Source organism: Oryctolagus cuniculus, chromosome 21, assembly GCF_051225735.1.
Source record: "Oryctolagus cuniculus isolate XC-2025 breed Fujian yellow rabbit chromosome 21, ASM5122573v1, whole genome shotgun sequence".
Taxonomy (NCBI): domain Eukaryota; kingdom Metazoa; phylum Chordata; class Mammalia; order Lagomorpha; family Leporidae; genus Oryctolagus; species Oryctolagus cuniculus.
The window spans coordinates 29,493,588-29,516,857 of NC_142887.1; the positions used below are offsets into that span (position 1 = coordinate 29,493,588).

A 23,270-nucleotide genomic window follows, 5' to 3' on the forward strand; every position below is an offset into this window, starting at 1 on the left:
AATTTCTTCTCTGGTTTTAATTATTTCTCTTCTCCTACTAGATTTGGGTTTGGTTTGCTGCAGTTTTTCTAGGTCCTTGAGGTGCGCTGAAAGCTCATTTATTTGGTACCTTTCCAATTTCTTGATATAGGCACCTATTGCTATAAATTTGCCTCTCAATACTGCTTTTGCTGTATCCCATAAGTTTTGATATGTTGTGTTGTTGTCTTCATTTACTTCCAGAAAGTTTTTGATTTCTCTTTTGATTTCTTGAATGACCCAGTGTTCATTCAGGAGCATGTTGTTCAGTCTCCATGTGTTTGCATACTTTCTGGGGTTTCCTGAGTTGCTAATTTCCAGCTTCATCCCGCTGTGGTCTGAGAAGCTGCATGGTTTGATTCTAATTCTTTTAAATTTGCTGAGACTTGCTTTATGGCCTAGTATGTGATCAATCCTAGAGAAGGTTCCATGCGCTGCTGAGAAGAATGTGAAGTCTGTAGATGTAGGGTTGAAAGTTCTGTAGATATCTGTTAGATCCATTTGGGCAATAGTGTCAATTAAATCTGCTGTTTCCTTGTTGATCTTCTGTCCGGATGATCTGTCTATTTCTGAGAGTGGAGTATTGAAGTCCCCCAGTACTATTGTATTGGAATCTAAATCTCCCTTTAAATCCCTTAACATATCTTTTAAATAGACCGGTGCCCTGTAATTAGGTGCATATACATTTATAATAGTTACATCTTCCTGTTGAATTGAACTCTTAATCATTATATAGTGTCCCTCTTTGTCTCTCTTAACAGTTTTTGTATTAAAGTTTATTTTGTCTGATATTAATATGGCTACACCTGCTTTTTTTGGTTTCTGTTGGCATGGAATATCTTTTTCCAACCTTTCACTTTCAGTCTGCATGCCTCTTTGTTAGAGAGATGTGTTTCTTGTAGGCAACAAATAGTTGGGTTGTGTTCTGTGAGCCAGCCAGCCAAACGGTGTCTTTTAACTGAAGAATTCAGACCATTAATGTTCAATGTGACAATTGATACGTAGTGACTTTGCCCTGCCATTTTCCCGGAAATATTTTCTAGTATATGCTTTGAGCTTCCCATGCTCTTTTACTGGTAGGTGTTCTTCCTTTCCCTTCTTTCATATTGATGGCCGTGTTTCTGTGTTTCTGAGTGTAGCACATCTTTAAGTATCTTTTGCAGGGCCGGATGAGTGGCCACAAAGTCTTTCAATTTCTGTTTGCTATGAAAGGTCTTTATTTCACCTTCATTCACAAATGAGAGCTTAGCAGGATATAATATTCTGGGCTGGCAATTTTTCTCTCTTAGCACCTGTGCTATGTCTCGCCATTCCCTCCTAGCTTGTAGGGTTTCTGATGAGAAGTCAGCTGTGAGTCTGATTGGAGATCCTCTGAGAGTAATCTGACGTTTCTCTCTTGCACATTTTAGGATCTTTTCTTTATGTTTCACTGTGGTAAGTTTAATTACCACGTGTCATGGTGAGGATCTCTTTTGGTCATGTTTATTGGGGGTTCTATGAGCTTCCTGTACTAGGATGTCTCTGTCCTTCTCCAAACCTGGAAAGTTCTCTGCTAGTATCTCACTAAAAAGGCCTTCCAATCCTTTCTCTCTCTCCATGCCTTCAGGAACTCCTAGAACTCGAATGTTGGTTTTTTTAATAGTATCCTGTAGATTCCCAACAATATTTTTTAGGTTTCTAATTTCCTCTTCTTTTCTTTGGTTTGACTGTATGTTTTCCTGTGCTCTATCTTCTAAGTCCGATATTCTCTCTTCTGCTTCACCCATTCTGTTTTTAAGGCTTTCTAATGTGTTTGTCATTTGATCTATTGAGCTCTTCATTTCATTTTGATTTCTCTTGACTATTACACTTTCCTGTTCTACTAGTTTCTGAGTTTCATTTTGACTCTTCCTTAAAATTTCATTTTCACGAGAAAGATTTTCAATCTTGTCCATTAAGGATTTCTGTAGTTCAAGGATTTGCTTTTGAAAACTTCTAAATGTTCTTATCATAAATTTTTTGAAATCCGTATCTTGCATTTCTTCTATCTCATCATCTTCATACTCTTGGCTTGGGGTGTTTTGCTTATTTGGAGGCATCATAGTGTCATCGTTGATCTTGCTCCCTCTATTTCTGTGTTTGTTACTTGGCATAGTTAATTCTTCTTGCGTCACTGTGCGCTTTTTTTTTTCTTTTTTTTTTTTTTTTATACTGTGTCCGTGTTAAGTGGACTGCCTGCTGTTGGAGGAGCCTTGGAGGCTTGAGATGGGTGTGGCCTGAGAGCTCTGCCTGGTTCTTCCTGGTTAAGGGTGTGCAAAGGTGACACCCTCAGGTTATGCGTGGTAAATCTCTCTCTTTTTATTTATTTATTTATTTATTTTATTTATTCAGGGGGTAAGTAACACCGCAGGGCAGGGCTGTGAAGAATTGATGGTATTTAGCTTCCAGTCTTTGGCTCCTCTGGACTCCCACTGGGTTGCCTAGGCTACTGAATTGTAGTGACTCAGTTCCTTAACTCTCACCCATTGATATGTAAATCCAAAGAGGAGGCCTGCTCTTTGTCTCTTGGGAATTCTTCAAGCCTTGCAGCCTTGTAACCTTTGCAAGGTTAGGGGGAAGAGAAACCCCGAAGCTTTTTTTTTCCCTTCTTTCCGGTAGTGAGTTTGCTGCACTTTCCGGCCCCCCTCTAGATTCTGACCCCCGTTTCCCCACCCATGTCTCGGGTTATTGAGCTCACCTCCCCTTCCAGCGCCGATGTGTGGACTCGGAGCCCTGAGCGTCCCAAGTCTCCCTGCTGTTTTCTGTGTGGCATGCACTCCCCTTGGAGCACTGTCGCGCAGACCCTGGGGCTTCTGCGGCTGGGTCCCGCAACTTGGCTTCCGCGTGGTGGGCGACCTTGTTCTCCCAGTAGGTCCTCCAATTCACGCCTGCTCCATCCAGAAGGGTTTCCCCTGCAATTTTTTGTTTGGTTCTATTTTCTGCGGCTACCGTAACTCCCCTTTTACTTAACTAAATTTTCCCGGACTATCGGTGCGCGCACTCACTATTCCGCCATCTTGGCTCCGCCTCAACGTATATTTGATCAAGGATCTAAAACCAAGGACAGTCTATTCAATAAATGGTGCTGGGAAAACTGGATTTCCACGTGCAGAAGCATGAAGCAAGACCCCTACCTTACAGCTTACACAAAAATCCACTCAACGTGGATTAAAGACCTAAATCTACAACCTGACACCATCAAGTTATTAGAGAACATTGGAGAAACCCTTCAAGATATTGGCACAGGCAAAGAGTTTCTGGAAAAGACCCGGGAGGCACAGGCAGTCAAAGCCAAAATCAACTATTGGGATTGCATCAAATTGAGAAGTTTCTGTACTGCAAAAGAAACAGTCAGGAGAGTGAAGAGACAACCGACAGCATGGGAAAAAATATTTGCAAACTATGCAACAGATAAAGGGTTAATAACCAGAATCTACAAAGAGATCAAGAAACTCCACAAAAACAAAACCAACAACCCACTTAAGAGATGGGCCAAGGACTTCAATAGACATTTTTCAAAAGAGGAAATCCAAATGGCCAACAGGCACATGAAAAAATGTTCAAGGTCACTAGCAATCAGGGAAATGCAAATCAAAACCACAATGAGGTTTCACCTCACCCCGGTTAGAATGGCTCACATACAGAAATCTACCAACAACAGATGCTGGCGAGGATGTGGGGAAAAAGGGACACTAACCCACTGTTGGTGGGAATGCAAACTGGTCAAGCCACTATGGAAGTCAGTCTGGAGATTCCTCAGAAACCTGAAGATAACCCTACCGTTCGACCCAGCCATCCCACTCCTTGGAATTTACCCAAAGGAATTTAAATTGGCAAACAAAAAAGCGGTCTGCACCCTAATGTTTATTGCAGTTCAATTCACAATAGCCAAGACCTGGAACCAACCTAAATGCCCATCAACGGTAGACTGGATAAAGAAATTATGGGATATGTATTCTTTAGAATACTATACCGCAGTAAGAAACAACGAAATCCAGTCATTTGCAACAAAATGGAGGAATCTGGAACACATCATGCTGAGTGAAGTAAGCCAGTCCCAAAGGGACAAATACCATATGTTCTCCCTGATCGGTGACAACTGACTGAACACCAAAAAGGAAACCTCCTGAAGTGAAATGGACACTATGAGAAATGGTGACTTGATCAGCATAGCCCTGACTGTTAATGAACAACTTAATACATTATCCCTCTTAGTAGTTTTTTTGTCTGTTCTACTTAATATGACTGGTTTAATTCTGTAATTAATACACAGTTATTCTTAAGTGTTGAAATTTAACTGAAATGTGATCCCTGTTAAACATAAGAGTGGGAATAAGAGAGGGAAGAGATGTACAATTTGGGACATGCTCAAGCTGACTTGCCCCAAATGGTAGAGTTAGAAACATACCAGGGGACTCCAATTCAATCCCATCAAGGTGGCATGTACCAATGCCATCTCACTAGTCCTAGTGATCAATTTCAGTTCACAATTGATCATAATGAAAGGACTAAGAGTCAAAGGGAGCACATAAACAAGTCTAGTACCTGCTAATACTAACCGATAGAATAAATAAAGGGGAGAGTGATCCAACATGGGAAGCGAGATACTCAGCAGACTCATAGAATGGCAGATGTCCTAAACAGCACTCTGGCCTCAGAATCAGCCCTAAAGGCACTCGGATCTGGCTGAAAAGCCCATGAGAGTATTTCAGGCATGGAAAGCCAAGACACTCCGGCAAAAAACAAAACAAAACAAAAAAAAAAAAAAACAAAAAAAAAACAACCACCACCACCACCACCTCAATGAAAGATCTCTGTGAGTGAGATCCCAGTGGAAAGAACAGATCTTCAAAGAAGGAGGTACCTTTCTCTGAAGGGAGGAGAGAACCTCCACTTTGACTATGACCTTGTCTAAACAAGATAAGAGTCGGAGAACTCAAGGGGCTTCCATAGTCTTGGAAACTCATGACTGGTGCATAGGGAGATTACTGATGCCATAAACAGGAGTGTCAATTTGTAAAGTCAACAACAGGAGTCACTGTGCACTTACTCCTCATGTAGGATCTCTGTCCTTAATGTGCTGTACATTGAGACTTAATGCTATAACAAGTACTCAAACAGTATATTTCACTTTGTGTTTCTATGGGGGTGCAAACTGTTGAAATCTTTACTTAATGTATACTAAACTGATCTTCCAAAAAAAAAAAGAAATTATCAATTCCCAACTTGACTCTCACTGGGATTAAACATGATAATAGGTCTGATCTGATTTCATCATCATTTAAAAAATCATCTATTATTTTTCACTTTATGTTTCTGTGTGGGAGCAAACTGTTGAAATCTTTACTTAATGTATACTAAGCTGATCTTCTGTATATTAAGAGAATCGAAAATGACTCTTGATGTGAATGGAAGGGGAGAGGGAGTGGGAACGGGGAGGGTTGCCGGTGGGAGGGACGTTATGGGGGGAAGCCATTGTAATCCATAAGCCGTACTTTGGAAATTTATATTCATTAAATAAAAGTTAAAAAAAAAAGAATTCCAGAAGACTTAGCCAAGAGTCTGAGTCCAGCCTTCAGCCGTCCATGGGACTTGATATAACTCTGGGTGTTTCTGAACACAGGATCCATGCTGTGCCCGTGAAGCAATGCTGTCAGGAAGGAGGACTCTGAACGTTGTTATTCTGAGTGTTCTCATGCCATGTTGCCTGTGGTCAGCCTTGTATTCCTATATATTCCTCTACTGCCTTCTAAGAAAGTATTGGGCACTTGTCTTATTCTAGCAGAAATGGACAATTCCTATATGATTTTTCAATCTTGGAAATGTACTGGTAAAGTTACTTGGTCTCTCAAACAGCTATTGTCAAGTAATTAATGTAGGTTTTGGACAACAGTAGGTATATACTCATCAGACAGTAGGTCATGTTATGAGGAATGGGCACATCACCAGTTGTGAACATTTTCATAGATCTTTTGTCCATGAAGGTCGAGACACTGTTGATCCAAGCCCTCCATAGCCAGCTCTGAGGTTGAGCAGCTGTCTGCACCCACCTGCTCTCTCACTACATCATACAGCTGTCCCTGGAGCCCACTGGGTCCACCCCCAAGAACCTGGTACCCCCAAGACACTAAGTACAAAAGGCAGTGTTTTGTGTGTCTAATGCTATGCCACTGTCAGTACCCAGAAAGCACAGTGGTCAGTGACCCCCATAGGTCCAACACTGATGCTTCATGCTCTCACATGAGGATTTCCGTCTTTTCAAAACATCGACACCTTCAACTCAACCCAAATCTTCAGTTTTCTTCTGTTATCAGATACCGGACATACAGTGGCTCAGCCTTGGCTTTTGCAGTCACTTGCAGAATTAACTGGTGAATGGAAGATCCATCTCTCTCCCCCTTCCTCCCTCCCTCCCTCTTTCTCCCTAACTCAAACTTTCAAATAAATAAATAGATCTTTGAAAATGGTACACATATGGAATTCCAGCATCTCAACCAGGGGGCCTGGGATCAAGTCCTGCTCTGCCCCTGACCCAGCTTCCTGCACATGGCCTGGGGGCCGCAGGTGCTGCCCAAACACTTGGGTTCCTGTCACTCATGTTGAAGCCCTGAGTGTAGCTGTGGGCTCCTGGCTTCAGCCTGGCTCAGCCCTGTTTTGGATATTTGGAGTGAACCACAGATCAGAGGATCTCTCTCTCTCTCTCTCTCCTCTCTCTCTCTCTCTCTCTTTCTCTCTCTCTCCTCCCTTGCTCTCGCTCTCACTACTCTCTCTCCCTCCTTCCATTGCACTTTGCAATAAATAATTAAATACCTGCTGACAACTTACTTTGTGCCCTATGTGTAGGTCAGATACAGGGAGTTAGAAGCACAGTAACTACACAGATTATCAGGTCCCAGCTTCTACAATCAGGCTGTGAGTGTGTGAATGGGCACAGTGACTGGTGAGCTGCAGAATTTCTGTGGTCCTCAGGTCTCTGGGTCATGGGGAAGTGTATGCACTGTCACCAGTAGGGGGCGCTGTGAGACTGTCCTGTGTTACCTGTGCTCACTCCTGGGGATGCAGCAGCTGTTCCCTTGAAACTTGGTAGAGTGTCCTGAGCAAGAACCTTTGTGTTGTCTCACAGGTGCTTCCTCTCCCTCAAGGCATCCCCAGGGAGGGCAACAAACCCTCATCCTCCTCAGTCTGCAGTGGGAGCTGAGCCCCAGCACCAGGGCTCAGGGAGGGGCGGGGCAGGCACTGGGCGGGGCCTCACTTGCATGTGCAGCCCTCCTCTGGCACAGGCTGGGGAAGAAAAGGAGGCCTGGGGCAGCACAGCCCACTGTGGGCATCAGGGGCTGTGACCACCATGGCCTGGGCTCCTCTGCTCCTGCTGCTCCTCTCCCACTGCACAGGTAGGGATGGCCCTGGGGACCAGGTCCCAGCCTGGCTCAGACCCCTTGCTCAGAGCCCTGAGGGACGTGAGCCTGACCTCTGCCCCCTCCCCATGTGTCTGTGTCTGCAGGTTCCCTCTCCCAGCCTGTGCTGACTCAGCCGCCCTCCCTGTCTGCGTCTGGACACAACGGCCAGACTCAGCTGCACCCTGAGCACTGGCTACAGTGTTGGCAGCTTTGGTGTACTTTGGCTCCAGCAGGTGCCAGGGAGGCCTCCCAGGTATCTGCTAGCCTACCACACAGATGAAGAGAAACACCAGGGCTCTGGGGTCCCCAGCCGCTTCTCTGGATCCAAGGACACATCAGAGAATTCGTTTGTCCTGAGCATCTCTGGGCTGCAGCCCGAGGACGAGGCCGACTATTACTGTGCTACAGCTCACAGTAGCGAGGGCAGCGCTACTTCCTCACAGTGCTGCAGACGACGAGGAAGTGAGACAGAAACCCTGCACCACAGACCTCGGCTCTGGGGCTCTTTACAGAGATCAGAGTCTGTGGAGACCCCTGAGGACACACTTCTCTGTAGAGCAGGCTCTGCTCAGGCAGGTGGAAAGGGACACACCCAGGTTATACCTACTGTGAGGCACACAGGGAAAGTCATCACAGTATGGACCTTTGTCAGGAAAGAGACCCACGTGATCAGTGCATTGGGAATATCAGGTCTCGTGCACCTATGTGGCCAGCAGGGTGCGCTGCAGCATTAAGGCCTGCAGGGAGGAAGGACTCTGATTTCCGAATTGTGAACAGAGGACATGATGACGTCATACAAGCAGAAAGGGAATGTTAGTTGAGCACCTTTCATGAAGAGAAGAGAAAAACTTCTGGTTTACGAATGGATGTTGTCTGGATTAAGTAGGCTGTATCCTGTTTCTCCAAACAACTAAAGAAGGCTCTGTCCCCACCTTACCTTCACTCCAAAAAGCTTTGTACAGAACATGCGTGGGTGACATCACACCTGCAGTTCCTGGGCTGATCTCACAGGTGCATGAGCACACAGGGCACCACTGGACTCACACCTCCTTCCTGTGGATGACAGTCATAATGGAAATTGAATTTGACAAATATTTTCATACGCAAAGCTGTAGTCTGATAGGTACAGCCTACATAGCACCCACTGAGACCCCTAACTGCAGGTCCCATGGCAGTTGGGTGGACAGAGACATGTGGCAGGACCTCAGCCCTGGAAGAGCATGGGACTTGGCACTGTCCCCTGAGAGTCCAGGGAGGGCCCCATGATGATCCTGGCCAGGGGCTCTGTCCAGGGCTCACTGTCCCAGCTGCTGTCCTCCTAGAGCCCCTGGGCTTGCCCATCACAGGATTCGCTGGGGGCCTCCTCCCAGCACCAGCTCTCAGGGGCAGGTCCACAATTAGGTGAGAAAGAGCTCACACAGCCAAGTGCAGAGGAGCAGGTTTGCAAGAAGGGCCCGGCTCTCCCCAGGAGAGGAGGAAACTCAGGAGAGGTGGGCCTTTGAGCCTCCTCTAGGGGGTGGCAGGGAGCAGCACTCACAGGTGCATCCCCACAGCCCCCTCCTCCTCTCACCTGCTCCCCATTCTCTTCTCTCCAGAGCTCAGCTGGTGCAGACTCAGAGCTGCTGGAGAAACCTGCACAGCCCAGGGCCTCCCTGGAGGCAGTGTCCCCAAACTCATCACTGCTGGCTCCTACACTGCAGGAGAGTGTGTGTCCACGTGTCCAGGGTGGGATATGAGAGCCACAGGCCTCAAGCTTCAGAAGGGGAAATATCGCCTCCCAGTGCAACAGGAAGGAGGAGAATGAGGAGTCAGAAGTGGCCCCAAGCCTCTGCGCTCCACTCTCCCAACACCACTCTGTGTGCAAATCACTCTGGAATGGATGCCTGGGATTGACAATGTTGATTTTTGAGGGGTTTTTCTCTATTTCCACTATTTCTCTGTTTCTTCCAAGAAAGAGACCCTAGTATGAGGATCAGGTCCTGTGGGTTTGTGAGAGGCCCCAGGCTGTCCTAGGGATATGGGAGAGAGAGGCTCTCCTGGAGACCTTCAGGGAGGTGGCAGCTCTGTCTTCCCCTGGGCTCCCCGGGCCTCCCCAGCACAGGGTGACTGCACAGAGCCCTGTCTCGCTGCTACACACAAGGACAGGGCTGAGCTGTGAGTGAGCACTGTGTGTGCTCTTGAGGATGATTAAAAATAAGGGCCTGGGTTAACATGATGGAGCCTGCGTTACTACCAAACACGTATGTGGTGGCCACCCCTGGGGATGTGGCTGTGACTGCAGAATCTCTCATCTGGGACACACACACTGCTGGCTGGTGTAACTGCTAAGGAAGCCTTCATTTTCCGTGTCTTTCATTTTCTATTTCGCTGGGACTGGTGGATGCAGAGGGTCCCCGTTCTGGCCCTGGGAGGCTGCTCAGCCAGGTCCTCAGAGCCTCACTCTGCCCTCTTCCCCTTTTCTGTCTGCTTTTGGGTTCTGCCCTGCACCTGCCCTGACGTCTCATGATGTGTCACAGGGATCACTGAATCTCTCTGTAGATCCAGGTCCATCAGTCACTGTTTATCGAGTGCAATACTTTCTGGGAATTTGCTGGAGGAACTCACAGGTTTGTGAGACTCATCACAGGGAACCTGCATCTAGAAATTTAGAATCAGAGCAGCTCAGAGTCCTCCTTACTAACATCATAGCGGAGAGGACAGATCATTGCTTTGAGGTGTTGGTTCCCTCTGGGTTCATATACCTTTGCCATGTGTCACCAAGCAGGGGAGAGTCAATGTCTTTGGTATTTGTTAGATTTATTTATCTATTTAATTGAAAGAGTGAGAGAGAGGGAAATCAGAGAGAGACATAGAATATCTTCCATGTGCTGGTTCAATCCCCAAATGGCCACAACAACTGCAGGAGCCCAGACTCCATCCGTGTCTCCTACATGGGAAGCAAAGCAGGGGCATAAATTGCTGGGACATCTTCTGCCACTTCCCAGGCACATGGGCAGGAAGCTGGATTGGAATTGCTACAGTCAGTACTCGAACCCGCACCCTTTGGAATGTTGTCGTCACAGACGGTGGCTTAACCTGCTGTGCTACTCTGGCAGCCCTCACACACAGTGGTTTAACCCTCTGGACCACAATGTAGCCTGCCGTGATGTCTTTTAAAATTTATTTACTTACTTAAAAGGCAACGTGACAGAGAAGATGACTGAGGGTTTTTCCACCCACTGATTCTTTTCCCAAATGCCCACATTAGCAGAGCTGGGCCATGCTGAAGATGGGGACCAGAAACTCCATCTGGAGCTCCTGCATGACTGGCCAGGAACCAAGTGCCCCAGGAGCCATCATCCTCTGCCTTGCTGTGTGCAGAGAGCAGGAAGCTGGAACAGAAGGGGGAGCCAGGACTCTACCCCAGCCAATTCAATGGGTTATGGGCATCCAAGTGGTGTTTAAAACAATGCTCCCTAGCCCTTGTGGAGGACTTTACAATACCTTTTATACAGATGCTGGCATAGTTTCCTCGGTAAATGAATGAAAATTTTCCCATCATACATCAGTTTCAATGACTTTAGTACCCCATGGCCATGAAGGCCCCCACGGGCACATTTTAGTTCTGTACCTCATCCCAGACCCACAGGAGGACAGCACGTCCCGTTGCCAGTGGGCTGCAGAGTTTCCCTTCCATCTACCTCATTCCTGCCACCTCGCTCTCCAGAATCGAAACACTGGCTCTCACGGAAGAGTTTGTGTAAGATCTCTAGGGGAACAGCAGTGATGTGAGCAGGTGCACACACCACAGTTTCCAGTCTACATCAACTCCGTTTTCCCACATTTGCCAGGGGACCCAGTCGTGTACATTCTCCCCCATATTGTTTTCAAGTTCATTGGATCAGAGACTCAACAGTCTTCCACCATGGAACTGAGTACTTTATTTAATCAAAGGGTTTTGACCACATGGATTATCAGGTCCAAGCTTCTACATCAGGCCGTGGGTGGGTGAATGGACACAGTGACTGGAGAGCTGCAGAATTTCTGTGGTCCTCAGGTCTCTGGGTCATGGGGAAGTGTATGCATCACCACCAGCAGGGGGCGCTGTGGGACTGCCGTGTGCACCCTGTGCTCACTGATGGGGATGCAGCCCCTGTGCCCTCTGTGACGTGACAGAGTCCCCTGAGCAAGGAGCGTTGTCTTGTCTCAGAGGTGCTTCTTCTCCTCCAAGGCGTCACCAAGGATGATAACAAACTCTCATCCTCCTCAGTCTGCAGTGGGAGCAGAGCCCAGCACCAGAGCTCAGGCAGGGGCTCTTCCTTCTGTTGGTTCACTCCCCATATGGCAGTAGTCAGGAGTGGGAACCAGGCCCCACGGGGAGCGTGGTCAGGGCTCAGCCAGGAGGACCTGTGTCCAGGACTCTGTTTCCTGAGTGTTTCCCCCGCTGTGCTCCAAGCTCCTAGAGAGCAGGGAGCTTCTCTCCTGTGGTTGTTCCTGCTGCATCCACAGAGCCCAGACACTGCCCGGCTCAGGGGAAAAACCAACAGCCCAGGTCACTGAACGTGTGAATTCAAATAAATTGGAATCCCAGTTCCCACACAGAACTAAAGCCAGATAGTGATCCCTTCTATTGCACATTGTGAGTCTGGGATTCTGAATGACTGAGGAGCAGATTTTGAGTCATAAATCTGTTGCTAGCACTGAGAACAAAAGAGGAGCATAGATTCAGCCAATGGGAAGCAGACCACTAGGCTGTATTAAGCAGGAAGTCAGGAATTTAGCATCTGTGTGTGTGAGATGGACCCGAACAGCAGCATCTATGTGGAATATCCAGAAACCCAGCATCTTGCACTGCAAAATCCTGCTCACACCCCGGTAAGAGTCCAGGTGTTCCCAGTCTTGCCCACAGGGAAAGCTCTTAGGAGAATTCTCTCTTCAGGTCCAAATGGGTTCCCTGACCTGAATACATGGGCAGTAAAACCTTCACGGACTCCCTTAGAGAAACCCCTCTACTCTGCCTGGTGCCAGCAAATCTGGGGAGGAATTTGCTAATTTTCACCCAACAAACCCTTCCCCCAGGACTCTCCATCATTTGTCCTAGAGGAGAGGGGGAGGTGGGTACACAGACTCCCTTAAAAACCAGGAATTAAACAGACTGTGTGCTCAGCTCTCTGCTCTCTGCTGAGCCACCCGCCTGGCCTGCCCAGGTGAATTCTCGCCATATAACCTCGCTCTCCCCCAGTCTGAGTGACTGGGGACTCACTGTCTGTCCCGTCCATTCTGAAATACACCCTATCCCCAATAAAACCTTATCACTTCACTCTCTGTCTCATGGTAGAATTCTTTCTTGCATGAAGACAAGAACCCCACGGTTCCACAGCCTTTTCTCTGGTGACATTTCTGGTGACCACAGAGGTCCCCACGCACAAAGGATCCACCAAGAAATCCAGGAGGAAATTCACAGAGGGGTCAGAAAGGGATTGAAAGAAAACTCCATCCAGATCTGTGTACCCACCCTCAGGGATTTCATGGGTTCATGAGAAAGGAGACAGAAAGTGCAGAGATGCAAAAACCAGCTGGCTCTAGGGCTTCCTGACCACGGGAAGTTTTGTGACTTTCCGCCACCAGGGGGCGCTGTGGGAGTAACTTCGGATTCCTACACAGCTGCTCCTTCCTTCACCACCATTCATGCAAAGGTGCCCTGATTTGGGGGTTGGGCAACGTCCTCACTGATGGGGCCTCAGCATCTGTGTCCCCTCAGGCCTGGCAGAGTCCCTGGGCAAAGGTCCTTTGTCTTATGTCGCAGGTGCTTCCTCTCAAGGCCCCCAGGGAGTGACAAAAACATTGGTTCTACTCTGCACTAGGAGCAGAGCCAGGCACCAGGGCTCAGGGAGGGGCGGGGCAGGCACTGGGTGGGGCCTCATTTGCATGAGCAGCCCCTCCTCTGGCACAGGCTGGGGAAGAAAAGGAGGCCTGGGGCAGCGCAGCCCACTGTGGGCGTCAGGGCTGTGACCACCATGGCCTGGGCTCCTCTGCTCCTGCTGCTCCTCTCTCACTGCACAGGTAGGGACGGCCCTGGGGACCAGGTCCCAGCCTGGCTCAGACCCCTTGCTCAGAGCCCTGAGGGACGTGAGCCTGACCTCTGCCCCCTCCCCGTGTGTCTGTGTCTGCAGGTTCCCTCTCCCAGCCTGTGCTGACTCAGCCACCCTCCCTGTCTGCGTCTCTGGGCACAACAGCCAGACTCACCTGCACCCTCAGCACTGGCTACAGTGTTGGCAGCCTTGGTGTACTTTGGCTTCAGCAAGTGCCAGGGAGGGCTCCCAGGTATCTCCTGACCTACAACACAGATGAAGAGAAACACCAGGGCTCTGGGGTCCCCACCCACTTCTCTGGATCCAAAGACACCTCAGAGAATTCGTTTGTCCTGAGCATCTCTGGGCTGCAGCCCGAGGACGAGGCCGACTATTACTGTGCTACAGCTCATGCCACTGAGAGCAGCCTCCATGCACACAGTGCTTCAGACGATGAGGAAGTGAGACAAAAACCCCGGTTCCTCAGCCATGGGCTCTGAGCATCTTTAGTGGTGAATATCTGTGGAGACCTCTGAGTGCAAGTTCAGTGCAGCAGGCTGTGCCCAGGACCAGGGGCCAGTGACACACACAGGTGCAGCCTGACCCTGAGCCACCAGGGCATCTGGGAAAGGCAGAGACAGAGGAGGTCTCAGAGCCCAGGACACAGCCCTGTGCATTCTGCAATAAGCTGGGACATGGATGAGATATGAAAATGCAAACCTCAGACTCCAGTGCTGAGACGATGTTGAAGTTCAAGTTGTATGACAGAGACCTCCGAAAAGCTGTCACTAAGTCCTTCTGATAGTGAACGTCTAGGCCAGCGCTGCAGCTCACTAGGCTAATCCTCCGCCTTGCGGCGCCGGCACACCGGGTTCTAGTCCCGGTTGGGGCGACAGATTCTGTCCCAGTTGCCCCTCTTCCAGGCCAGCTCTGTGCTGTGGCCAGGGAGTGCAGTGGAGGATGGCCCAGGTCCTTGGGCCCTGCACCCCATGGGAGACCAGGAGAAGTACCTGGCTCCTGCCATCAGATCAGCGTGGTGCGCCGGCTGCAGCGCGCCGGCCGCGGCGGCCATTGGAGGGTGAACCAAATGCAAAAGGAAGACCTTTCTCTCTGTCTCTGTCTCTCACTGTCCACTCTACCTGTCAAAAAAAAATAGTGAACGTCTAATGCTTTAGAAACAAATGGAAAACATGTGGAAGTATAATATATAAGGCATACATGGGAACCAGGTGTAAATTATGAAAGTGCATTTTTTTTAAAAGTGACATAAAAAAGAAAAATTCTCATAGAAATAAAAAAAAACAAAGTTAATACTTAAACTGAAATTCAGACATGTGGAGATTCAATGGCACAGCAGGCCAGGAAATGAAAAACCTACAAATCCAAATAACAAGAGCAAAACACAAAAAAATAGTCTGCTTGAGCTGGAAGAGGTGGAATGGAAAACAAAATTCCATGTTTGTTCAAAGGGAAAAAGCACTGGTGAACATTATGGGGAATTCTCCAGGTCATTCCCATTCAGTGGTTCATTCACCATGAGGCGCTGTGGATCCATACAGCAGTGAGCAGGGTTTGATGCAGATTCAAACTGGCACTGCACTCTGGCCTCAGAACCAGCCCTTAAGCCATTCAGATTTGGCTAAAAAGCCCATGAGAGCATTTCAGGCATGGGAAGCCAAGACACTGTGGCAAAAAATGACCTCAATGAAAGAGCTCTGTGAGTGAGATCCCAGTGGAAAGAAGGGGCCATTAAAGAAGGAGGCACCTTTCTCTGAAGGGAGGAGAGAACTTCCAATTGGATTATGGCCTTGTCTAAATGAGATTAGAGTCTGTGGACTCAAGAGGTTTCCATAGCCTTGGCAGCTCATGACACGGGCCTCGGGTGATTACCAATGTCATAAATAAGAGTGTCAATTGTTAAATCAACAACAGGAGTCACTGTGCACTTGCTCCCCATGTAGGACCTCTGTCCTTAATGTATTGTACTATAAGAATTAATGGTAAAACTAGTCTTCAAACGGTCCTTTATACTTTATGTGTCTGTGTGGGTGCAAGATGTTGGAATATTTACTTAGTATAGAGTTGATCTTCTGTATAGAAAGATAACTAAAAATGAATCTTAATGAAGAATGGAATTAGAGAGGAAGTAGGAGATGGGATAGTTTGTGGGTGGGAGGGTGTTTATGGGGTGGAAGAACTGCTATAATATAAAAGTTGTACTTTCAAAATTCATATTTATTTAATAAATGTTTTCTATAAAAATTAAAACAAAACTGTTGTTATAGAGTCCTGGACACAAGCTAAATGACACGAATAAGAAGCCATAGCAAGTGCTAACTCCCCCGAGACCCATGCAGAACTCCCAGCCTCCCCAGCCTCACTGTTAACTCACAGCTCCCTGGCCTTGGACTCAGACTTGACTGCTGGTGGGGACGGAGGGGGAGGGGAGGTCTCAGGAAGTGTGACCCTGGCTGCTCCCCTCCTTTCTACTCTGACCTCAGAAATCTCCCCCGTTTCTATTCCCTATAAAGTAGGTGGAGCCACCTGCTCCTCCCACTGAGAGCAAAGAGAAGGTTCGAACCTGGACGAGGTGGGGGCTGCACCTGAGGAGGGGTCACTCTGACCTAGGTGGAAGGAGAGCAGTCAGTGGTCAGAGCACTAGGGGTGCAGGAGATCACTCAGGACATCTTGTCGCTGCACAGTCACCATGCGCATGGGTCTGAGCAAGAGGGACTGAGGTGGGTGCACAGGGGCGGGGTGCGGGCTCTCAGCCTGGTATTCAAATCTGCTTCCCGTCAGCAGGGGGCGCTGTGGGACTAACATCGGATTCCTACACAGCTGCTCCTCCAGGAGCATTCATGCAAAGGATCCCTGGCTTGGGGGTTGGGCAACGTTCTCACTGATGGGGCCTCAGCATCTGTGTCCCCTCAGGCCTGGCAGAGTCCATTGGCAACATCCTTTGTCTTATGTCACAGGTGCTTCCTCTCAAGGCCCCCAGGGAATGACGGAAATATTGATTCTACTCTGTCTGCATTAGAAACAGAGCCTAGCACCAGGCCTCAGGGAGGGGCGGGGCAGGCACTGGGCGGGGCCTCATTTGCATGTGCAGCCCCTCCTCTGGCACAGGCTGGAGAAGAAAAGGAGGCCTGGGGCAGCACAGCCCACTGTGGGCGTCAGGGCTGTGACCACCATGGCCTGGGCTCCTCTGCTCCTGCTGCTCCTCTCTCACTGCACAGGTAGGGACGGCCCTGGGGACCAGGTCCCAGCCTGGCTCAGACCCCTTGCTCAGAGCCCTGAGGGACGTGAGCCTGACCTCTGCCCCCTCCCCGTGTGTCTGTGTCTGCAGGTTCCCTCTCCCAGCCTGTGCTGACTCAGCCGCCCTCCCTGTCTGCGTCTCTGGGCACAACAGCCAGACTCACCTGCACCCTGAGCACTGGCTACAGTGTTGGCGAGTACCCTTTAGTGTGGCTCCAGCAGGTGCCAGGGAGGCCTCCCAGGTATCTCCTGACTTACCACACAGAAGAATTTAAACACCAGGGCTCCGGGGTGCACAGCCGCTTCTCTGGATCCAAAGACACCTCAGAGAATTCGTTTGTCCTGAGCATCTCTGGGCTGCAGCCCGAGGACGAGGCCAACTATTACTGTTTTACTGCTCATGCTACTGAGAGCAGCCTCCATGCACACAGTGCTTCAGACGATGAGGAAGTGAGACAAAAACCCCGGTTCCTCAGCCATGGGCTCTGAGCATCTTTAGTGGTGAATATCTGTGGAGACCTCTGAGTGCAAGTTCAGTGCAGCAGGCTGTGCCCAGGACCAGGGGCCAGTGACACACACAGGTGCAGCCTGACCCTGAGCCACCTAGGGCATCTGGGGAAGGCAGAGACAGAGGAGGTCTCAAAGCCCAGGGCACAGCCCTGTGCATTCTGCAATAAGCTGGGACACGGATGAGATATGAAAATGCAAACCTCGGACTCCAGTGCTGAGACGATGTTCATGTTCAAGTTGTGTGACAGAGACCCCCCAAGAGCTGTCACTAAGTCCTTTTAATAGTGAACGTCTAATGCTTTAGAAACAAATGGAAAAGATGTGGAAGTATAACATATAAGGCATACATGGAAACCAGGTGTAAATTATGAAAGTGTATTTTTTGAAAGTGACACAAAAAAGAAAAATTTTCATAGAAATAAAAACAAAGTTGGTACTTAAAATGAAATTCAGATATGTGGAGATTCAATAGCACAGCAGGCCAGGAAATGAAAAACCTACAGATTCCAAATAACAACAGCAAAACACAAAAAAATAATCTGCTTGAGCTGGAGGAGGTGGAATGGAAAACAAAATTCCATGTTTGTTCAAAGGGAAAAAGAGCTGCTGAACATTCTGGGGCATTCTCCAGGTCATTCCCATTCTGTGGTTCCTGTCACCAGGGGGCGCTGTGCATCCATGCAGCAGTGAGCAGTGTTTGATGCAGATTGAAAGTGTTGCTGGACTCTGGCCTCAGAATCAGCCCTTAAGGCATTTGGATCTGGCTAAAAAGCCCATGAGAGCATTTCAGGCATGGGAAGCCAAGACACTGTGGCAAAAGTGACCTCAATGAAAGATCTCTGTGAGCCAGATTATGGTAGAAAGAAGGGGCCATCAAAGAAGGAGGCACCTTTCTCTGAGAGGAGGAGAGAACTTCCACTCTGATTATGGCCTTGGCTAAATAAGATCCGAATTTGTGGACTCAAGAGTCTTCCATAGCCTTGGCAGCTCATGACAAGAGCCTCGGGTGATCACTGACGTCATAAATAAGAGTGTCAATTGTTAAATCAACAACAGGAGTCACTGTGCACTTGCTCCCCAAGTAGGACCTCTGTCCTTAATGTGTTGTGCTATGAGAATTAACGGTAAAACTAGTCTTCACATGGTATTTTATACTTTGTGTGTCTGTGTGGGTGCAAAATGTTGAATCTTTATTTAGTATCAGGTTGATCTTCTGTATAGAAAGATAATTAAAAATAAATCTTAATGAAGATTGGGATGGGAGAGGGAGTAGGAGATGGGATGATTTGTGGGTGGGAGGGTGGTTATGGAGGAAAGAACCGCTATAATCCAAAAGTTGTTTTTTGAAATTTAGACTTATTCAATAAAAGTATTCTATAAAAAATTTAAAAGAAAACTGTTGCTCGTTATAGGGTCCTGGACATAAGCTAAATGGCAACAGGGGGAAGCCATAGCAGGTGCTTCCTCCCCAGAGACCCAGGCAGCACTCCCAGCCTCCCCAGCCTCACTGATAACTCACAGCTCCCTGGCCGTGGACTCAGAATTGGCTGCAGGTGGGGACGGAGGGGGAGGGGAGGTCTTAGGCAGTGTGACCCTGGCTGCTCCTCTCCCTCTACTCTGACCTCACTGAATCTCCCACTTGCTGTTCCTGGGTTGCTCCTCACTCCCAGTGAATCCAGGGTGCCCCTCCCAAGGGGGGTCATTCTTCCAGCGCTCCCAACCCTGTTCCCTGTGGGTTCAGCTGTGAGGGGCTCAGGAGGACGAGGGCAGCCTGCTGTCCTCAGCCACCAGCAGGTGTGCTCAGGGCCGACTGGCACAGTGGCTGGCTATGATCATGTCTCCTCCTGTGTGTATTCACTGCGGGTGCGGTGGGTGTCTGCGGTGGGTGTCCATGAGGATGCCCTGTCAAGTGGGCGGAGCCACATGCTGCTCCCACTGAGGAGGCAAAGAGAACACGGAAGCCAGGGATGAGGTGGGGGCTACCCTGAGTAGTGGCCCGGGACTCCCCCAAAGGACACCCAGCCATGGGGGCCGCACATGGTGTCAAAATGGGGCATGGTTGCTCAGAGCAAGAGGAGCAGATTTGCATGAAGGACGTCTCAGGCTCCTCAGGGCCAGGGCGGGGATAAGAGCCCTGCAGAGCTTTGGCCTTGGCTGAGCCCTGGGGAGTCTGCACCATGGTCTGCACCCTGCACCTCCTCTTCCTCACTCTCAGTGCACAGGTCAGGAGGGGCCTCACATCAAGACCCCCAGGTCACCTAACTCTCCCACCTCCTGGGAGCAATGCCCCCACCCCGTGCTTCCTCAGGGTAATGGTGTCTGTGCTTTCAGGGTCCCTGTCCCAGCCTGTGCTGACTCAGTCGCCCTCTGCATCTGCCACCCTGGGAGCCTCGGCCAAGCTCACCTGCACCCTGAGCAGTGTCCACAAGACCTACTATATTGAATGGTGTCAGCAGCAGTCAGGGGAGTCCCCTCAGTACCTGATGTGGCTTAAGAGTGATGGAAGCGGCCAGCGCCGCGGCTCCCTAGGCTAATCCTCCGCCTTGCGGCGCCGGCACACCGGGTTCTACTCCTGGTCGGGGCGCCGGATTCTGTCCCGGTTGCCCCTTTTCCAGGCCAGCTCTCTACTGTGGCCAGGGAGTGCAGTGGAGGATGGCCCAAGTACTTGGGACCTGCACCCCATGGGAGACCAGGATAAGTACCTGGCTCCTGCCATCGCATCAGCGCTGTGCACTGGCCGCATTGCGCCGGCCGTGGCGGCCATTGGAGGGTAAACCAACGGCAAAGGAAGACCTTTCTTTCTGTCTCTCTCTCTCTCACTGTCCACTCCGCCTGTCAAAAAAAAAAAAAAAAAAAAAAAAGAGTGATGGAAGCTACACAAGGGGACCGGGGTCCCTGATCATTTCTCGGGCTCCTGCTCTGCGGCTGACCGCTGCTTGATCATTCTCAGCATCCAGGCTGAGGACGAAGCAGACTACATCTGTGGTGTACCTGTTAGCAATGTGTACACACAGTGACCCAGCTGAATGAGGAAGTGGGACAAAAACCCCCTTCTTTGTTCTCTGATCAAGGCTGTCGCATGGTCTCTGACTGCTGAGGTCCTGAACACTCAGAAATCATCATGTTTTCTTTTTTCCTTTCTTTCTTTCTTTCTTTCTTTCTTTCTTTCTTTCTTTCTTTCTTTCTTTCTTTCTTTCTTTCTTTTTCTTTCTTTCTTTCTTTCTCTCTCTCTCTCTTTCTCTCTCTCTCTCTTTCTCTCTCTCTTTCCTTCCTATTTGTACATTGCAAGGAGAGTGCAAGAAGGCTCATGATTGCTGCCCAGAGGTTTCTGGGAAGACTCAGAGCCAGACACCCACAGAGGACACAGCAGTCATGATAGTGAAGTCATGTAACAGATCCTGGCTCACGTGGGCGACCACACTGTTAGTCCGTGGGCATCAGATGAGTTTTCCAGGTGCTCCCACGTCCAGATGGGGCTCAGGGTGCCTTCACTGCTGCTTCCTCCAGATCCATTTCCATGGCCTCATCTAGAACAGCCTAAGGATGCTCTGACGTAAGACACTAGAATACTACCAACAGGGTAGGAAGAACGCCTGCATAAATGGAGACAGAGCTCAGGAACAGGTGTGCTTATGGAGGCAACTCCTTCAAGCCTCTTCTGCTTTCCAAATTCTCACTGTCTTCTGTGCCTGATTTGGGTGCAAGGGGCAATAAGAGAAATTGTTTCCTTGCAGGAGGAACTTTATCCATGCAGGAGAAGACGGAAAATGACATGCAATACATTTTTAAGAAAATGGAAAGTGAAATAGAGGAGTCACCATAAAGTCAGCCCTGCAGTTCGCTTCCTGAAGAGTGGATCTTGTCGCTTCATTCATTCTGACGCTTCGTGTGTTTGTGTAGTGGAATATCACTCTGATTCAGTTTAGCATTGCTCAGATCCATGATGATAAATAGATCTCTTTGTTTCACTCAAAACTGATTCTGAACCAGACCTGTTCATCCATCCACTGAATGTCTGCACCGCACGTTAGGGGCTTCTTTCTCTTCTCTTTGTCATCATCTGAATTTTTTTTCTTCTGCATCCCTCATCTCACCCAGAGACCCTGCAGCAGGGACACCTGGCAGGGATTCAAAAAGGGGGCGGGGTTTGGGCCAGCTCCACCCCTACAACTCATGGATTGGATTCAGCCTCAGAATCTCTCTTTGCCAAGAGCTCCCAGGTGGGCCTTCAGCCATGGAATCTATTTTTTTAAACCACAATGCACTCAAAAACTTATCTCTCAAACATTAGAGGTTACAGTTGAATTTGCTTCCATAGAGGTTGTACATTTGAATGGAAAAACAAGTGAAACCCACAACTCGCCTTTGCAGTCATCCATGAGCTGTGGGGCATGGACAGGACACTGTCAACAGCAGCCCAGAATGCACAGTGTCCACCCACTCTGCCCCTCCAGAAGACTCTGCTGTGCGGAGCACAGGATCATCTTCCATCCCCTGCCCAGCAGAAGCAGGAGTGGCCCAGTGCCCAGTGGTTTCATGTCAGTGGGGTCCAGTGTACACCTGAGCCCCCATCCTCACCAGGCATCAGCAGGCCTGAGCACAGAGTGCAGTCGGGGACAGTGAGAGCCCCAATTCCTTCCCCTCGCCTGTCACTGCTGTGCCCCGTGGGGATCTGAGCTGCAGCCTCCAGCCCTCAGCAATGAGGCTGGGTCAGGAGGAGAAGCTGAGCGAGGCTGCCCTGCAGGAGTGTCCATGGTGTCTGTTGGGCCTGGGGAGGAGCTGAGCCCGAGTTTGTCCTGGGATAAAGCAGTGCTGGGTGGGGAAGGGTGGGAGAGCATAGAGTGGTGGACTTGAACTTGGGTGACAATCCCATAGTGCAGCCTTGTACTCCAGTACATGACTCAGCTTAGGATCCTGATTCCTGCTAATATGCACCACGGAGACACCAACAGATTACAATCCCTGTACTCAGGGCCTTCCTCCTATGGGGTAGACTGGTGTTGAGTTCTGGGCTCCTGGCTTTGGCCTGGGCCAGCTCTGAGTGCTGGGGACCTTTGCATAGTGAGGCTGCAAATGGAGATCATTTTCTGTCACTCTCTCTCTGTCTGTCTTTTATCTTTCACACTGTCATTCAGATAAGTAAAGCATTTAATACAGTACCGGTTGTGGAGTTGTGGAAAGAGAAGACACCAGTTCATTAGTCCAGTCTCCTACCTGCTGCAGGGCAGCCACATTAACCACACAGGGAGGTGAATTCCACATCTGTTGCTGTGGATTCGTTCTGAGAGGAGAAGCTTGGTGGGGGCAAGAGTCGTGGAGTCAGGACAGAGACCCCAGGAGTGGGTTAAAGCAGGCCAGACGTGAGCAGCCCGCAGACTTATTTATTTCAATTGGTATAGCAGCTTATATAGTCGAGGCAGCCAATCCAGTCAAGGGGTGGTTTATGCCCTAACCAACCACAGCCTGTTGCCAGGCAGGCTCCTTTGCCATGTGGTTTCTATAGTCATCAACCACAGCCTGTTGCCAGCCAGGCTCCTTTGCCAGTGGCCATCTTGGCACGGCCTTCTCATTCCACCACATTTCTCCCTTTTCATTTATTTTTGAGCAATGGGAGGCATGATTCTTGGCCATACCATTGTTGACTCCATTTCCATGTGGTCTCCGTATACAGCTGTGCCTGTCTTAGGTTGTCCCCCAGGGGATCTTACCCATCGTTGACTAACAAGTGCTCAAAACAGGAGACCACAGGAGTGCTTGCTCAGATGGGGGTAGGAATGAGGAACAATGGTAATCAGGAATGGCGTGACCGCACGCAGGCTGTGGGCCCTTTGGTTGACCAGAGCTAGTGGGGTATAAAACAGTGTCTATGCGGCTATGGGCAGTTCCTCAGGGCAGAATGATAGGGCATCAGCTTGACAATCGGTAGCAGGTGTGTCCAGTAACAAGGTGAACTCTCAGTCTTGTTCAGCTGGTTCCGGTTGGCTGTCAGTTGCACACTTGATGTTTCTGGCTGTACCCAAAT

At 49.3% G+C, this 23,270-nt stretch overlaps 1 protein-coding gene across 8 annotated transcripts in view; it reads left to right on the top strand.

Annotated features, from left to right (window-relative positions):
* Positions 1–23,270, top strand: part of LOC108178662 (Ig lambda chain C region-like) — a 362,049-nt gene that overhangs the window by 76,737 nt on the left and 262,042 nt on the right. For 2 of the 8 annotated variants that reach the window (XM_089323436.1, XM_070065855.2), the window contains exons 1-2: positions 13,404–13,475; positions 13,586–13,916. The exons of 4 other annotated variants lie outside the window; for them this stretch is intronic. In XM_089323436.1, the coding sequence (XP_089179562.1) occupies positions 13,430–13,475; positions 13,586–13,916 (377 nt within the window). In that variant the 5' untranslated portion in view covers positions 13,404–13,429. Of the gene's footprint in view, positions 1–13,403; positions 13,476–13,585; positions 13,917–16,629; positions 16,720–16,829; positions 17,161–23,270 lie in introns of those variants that run through there. 2 more of the 8 variants (XM_089323437.1, XM_089323435.1) reach the window with 1 other exon arrangement.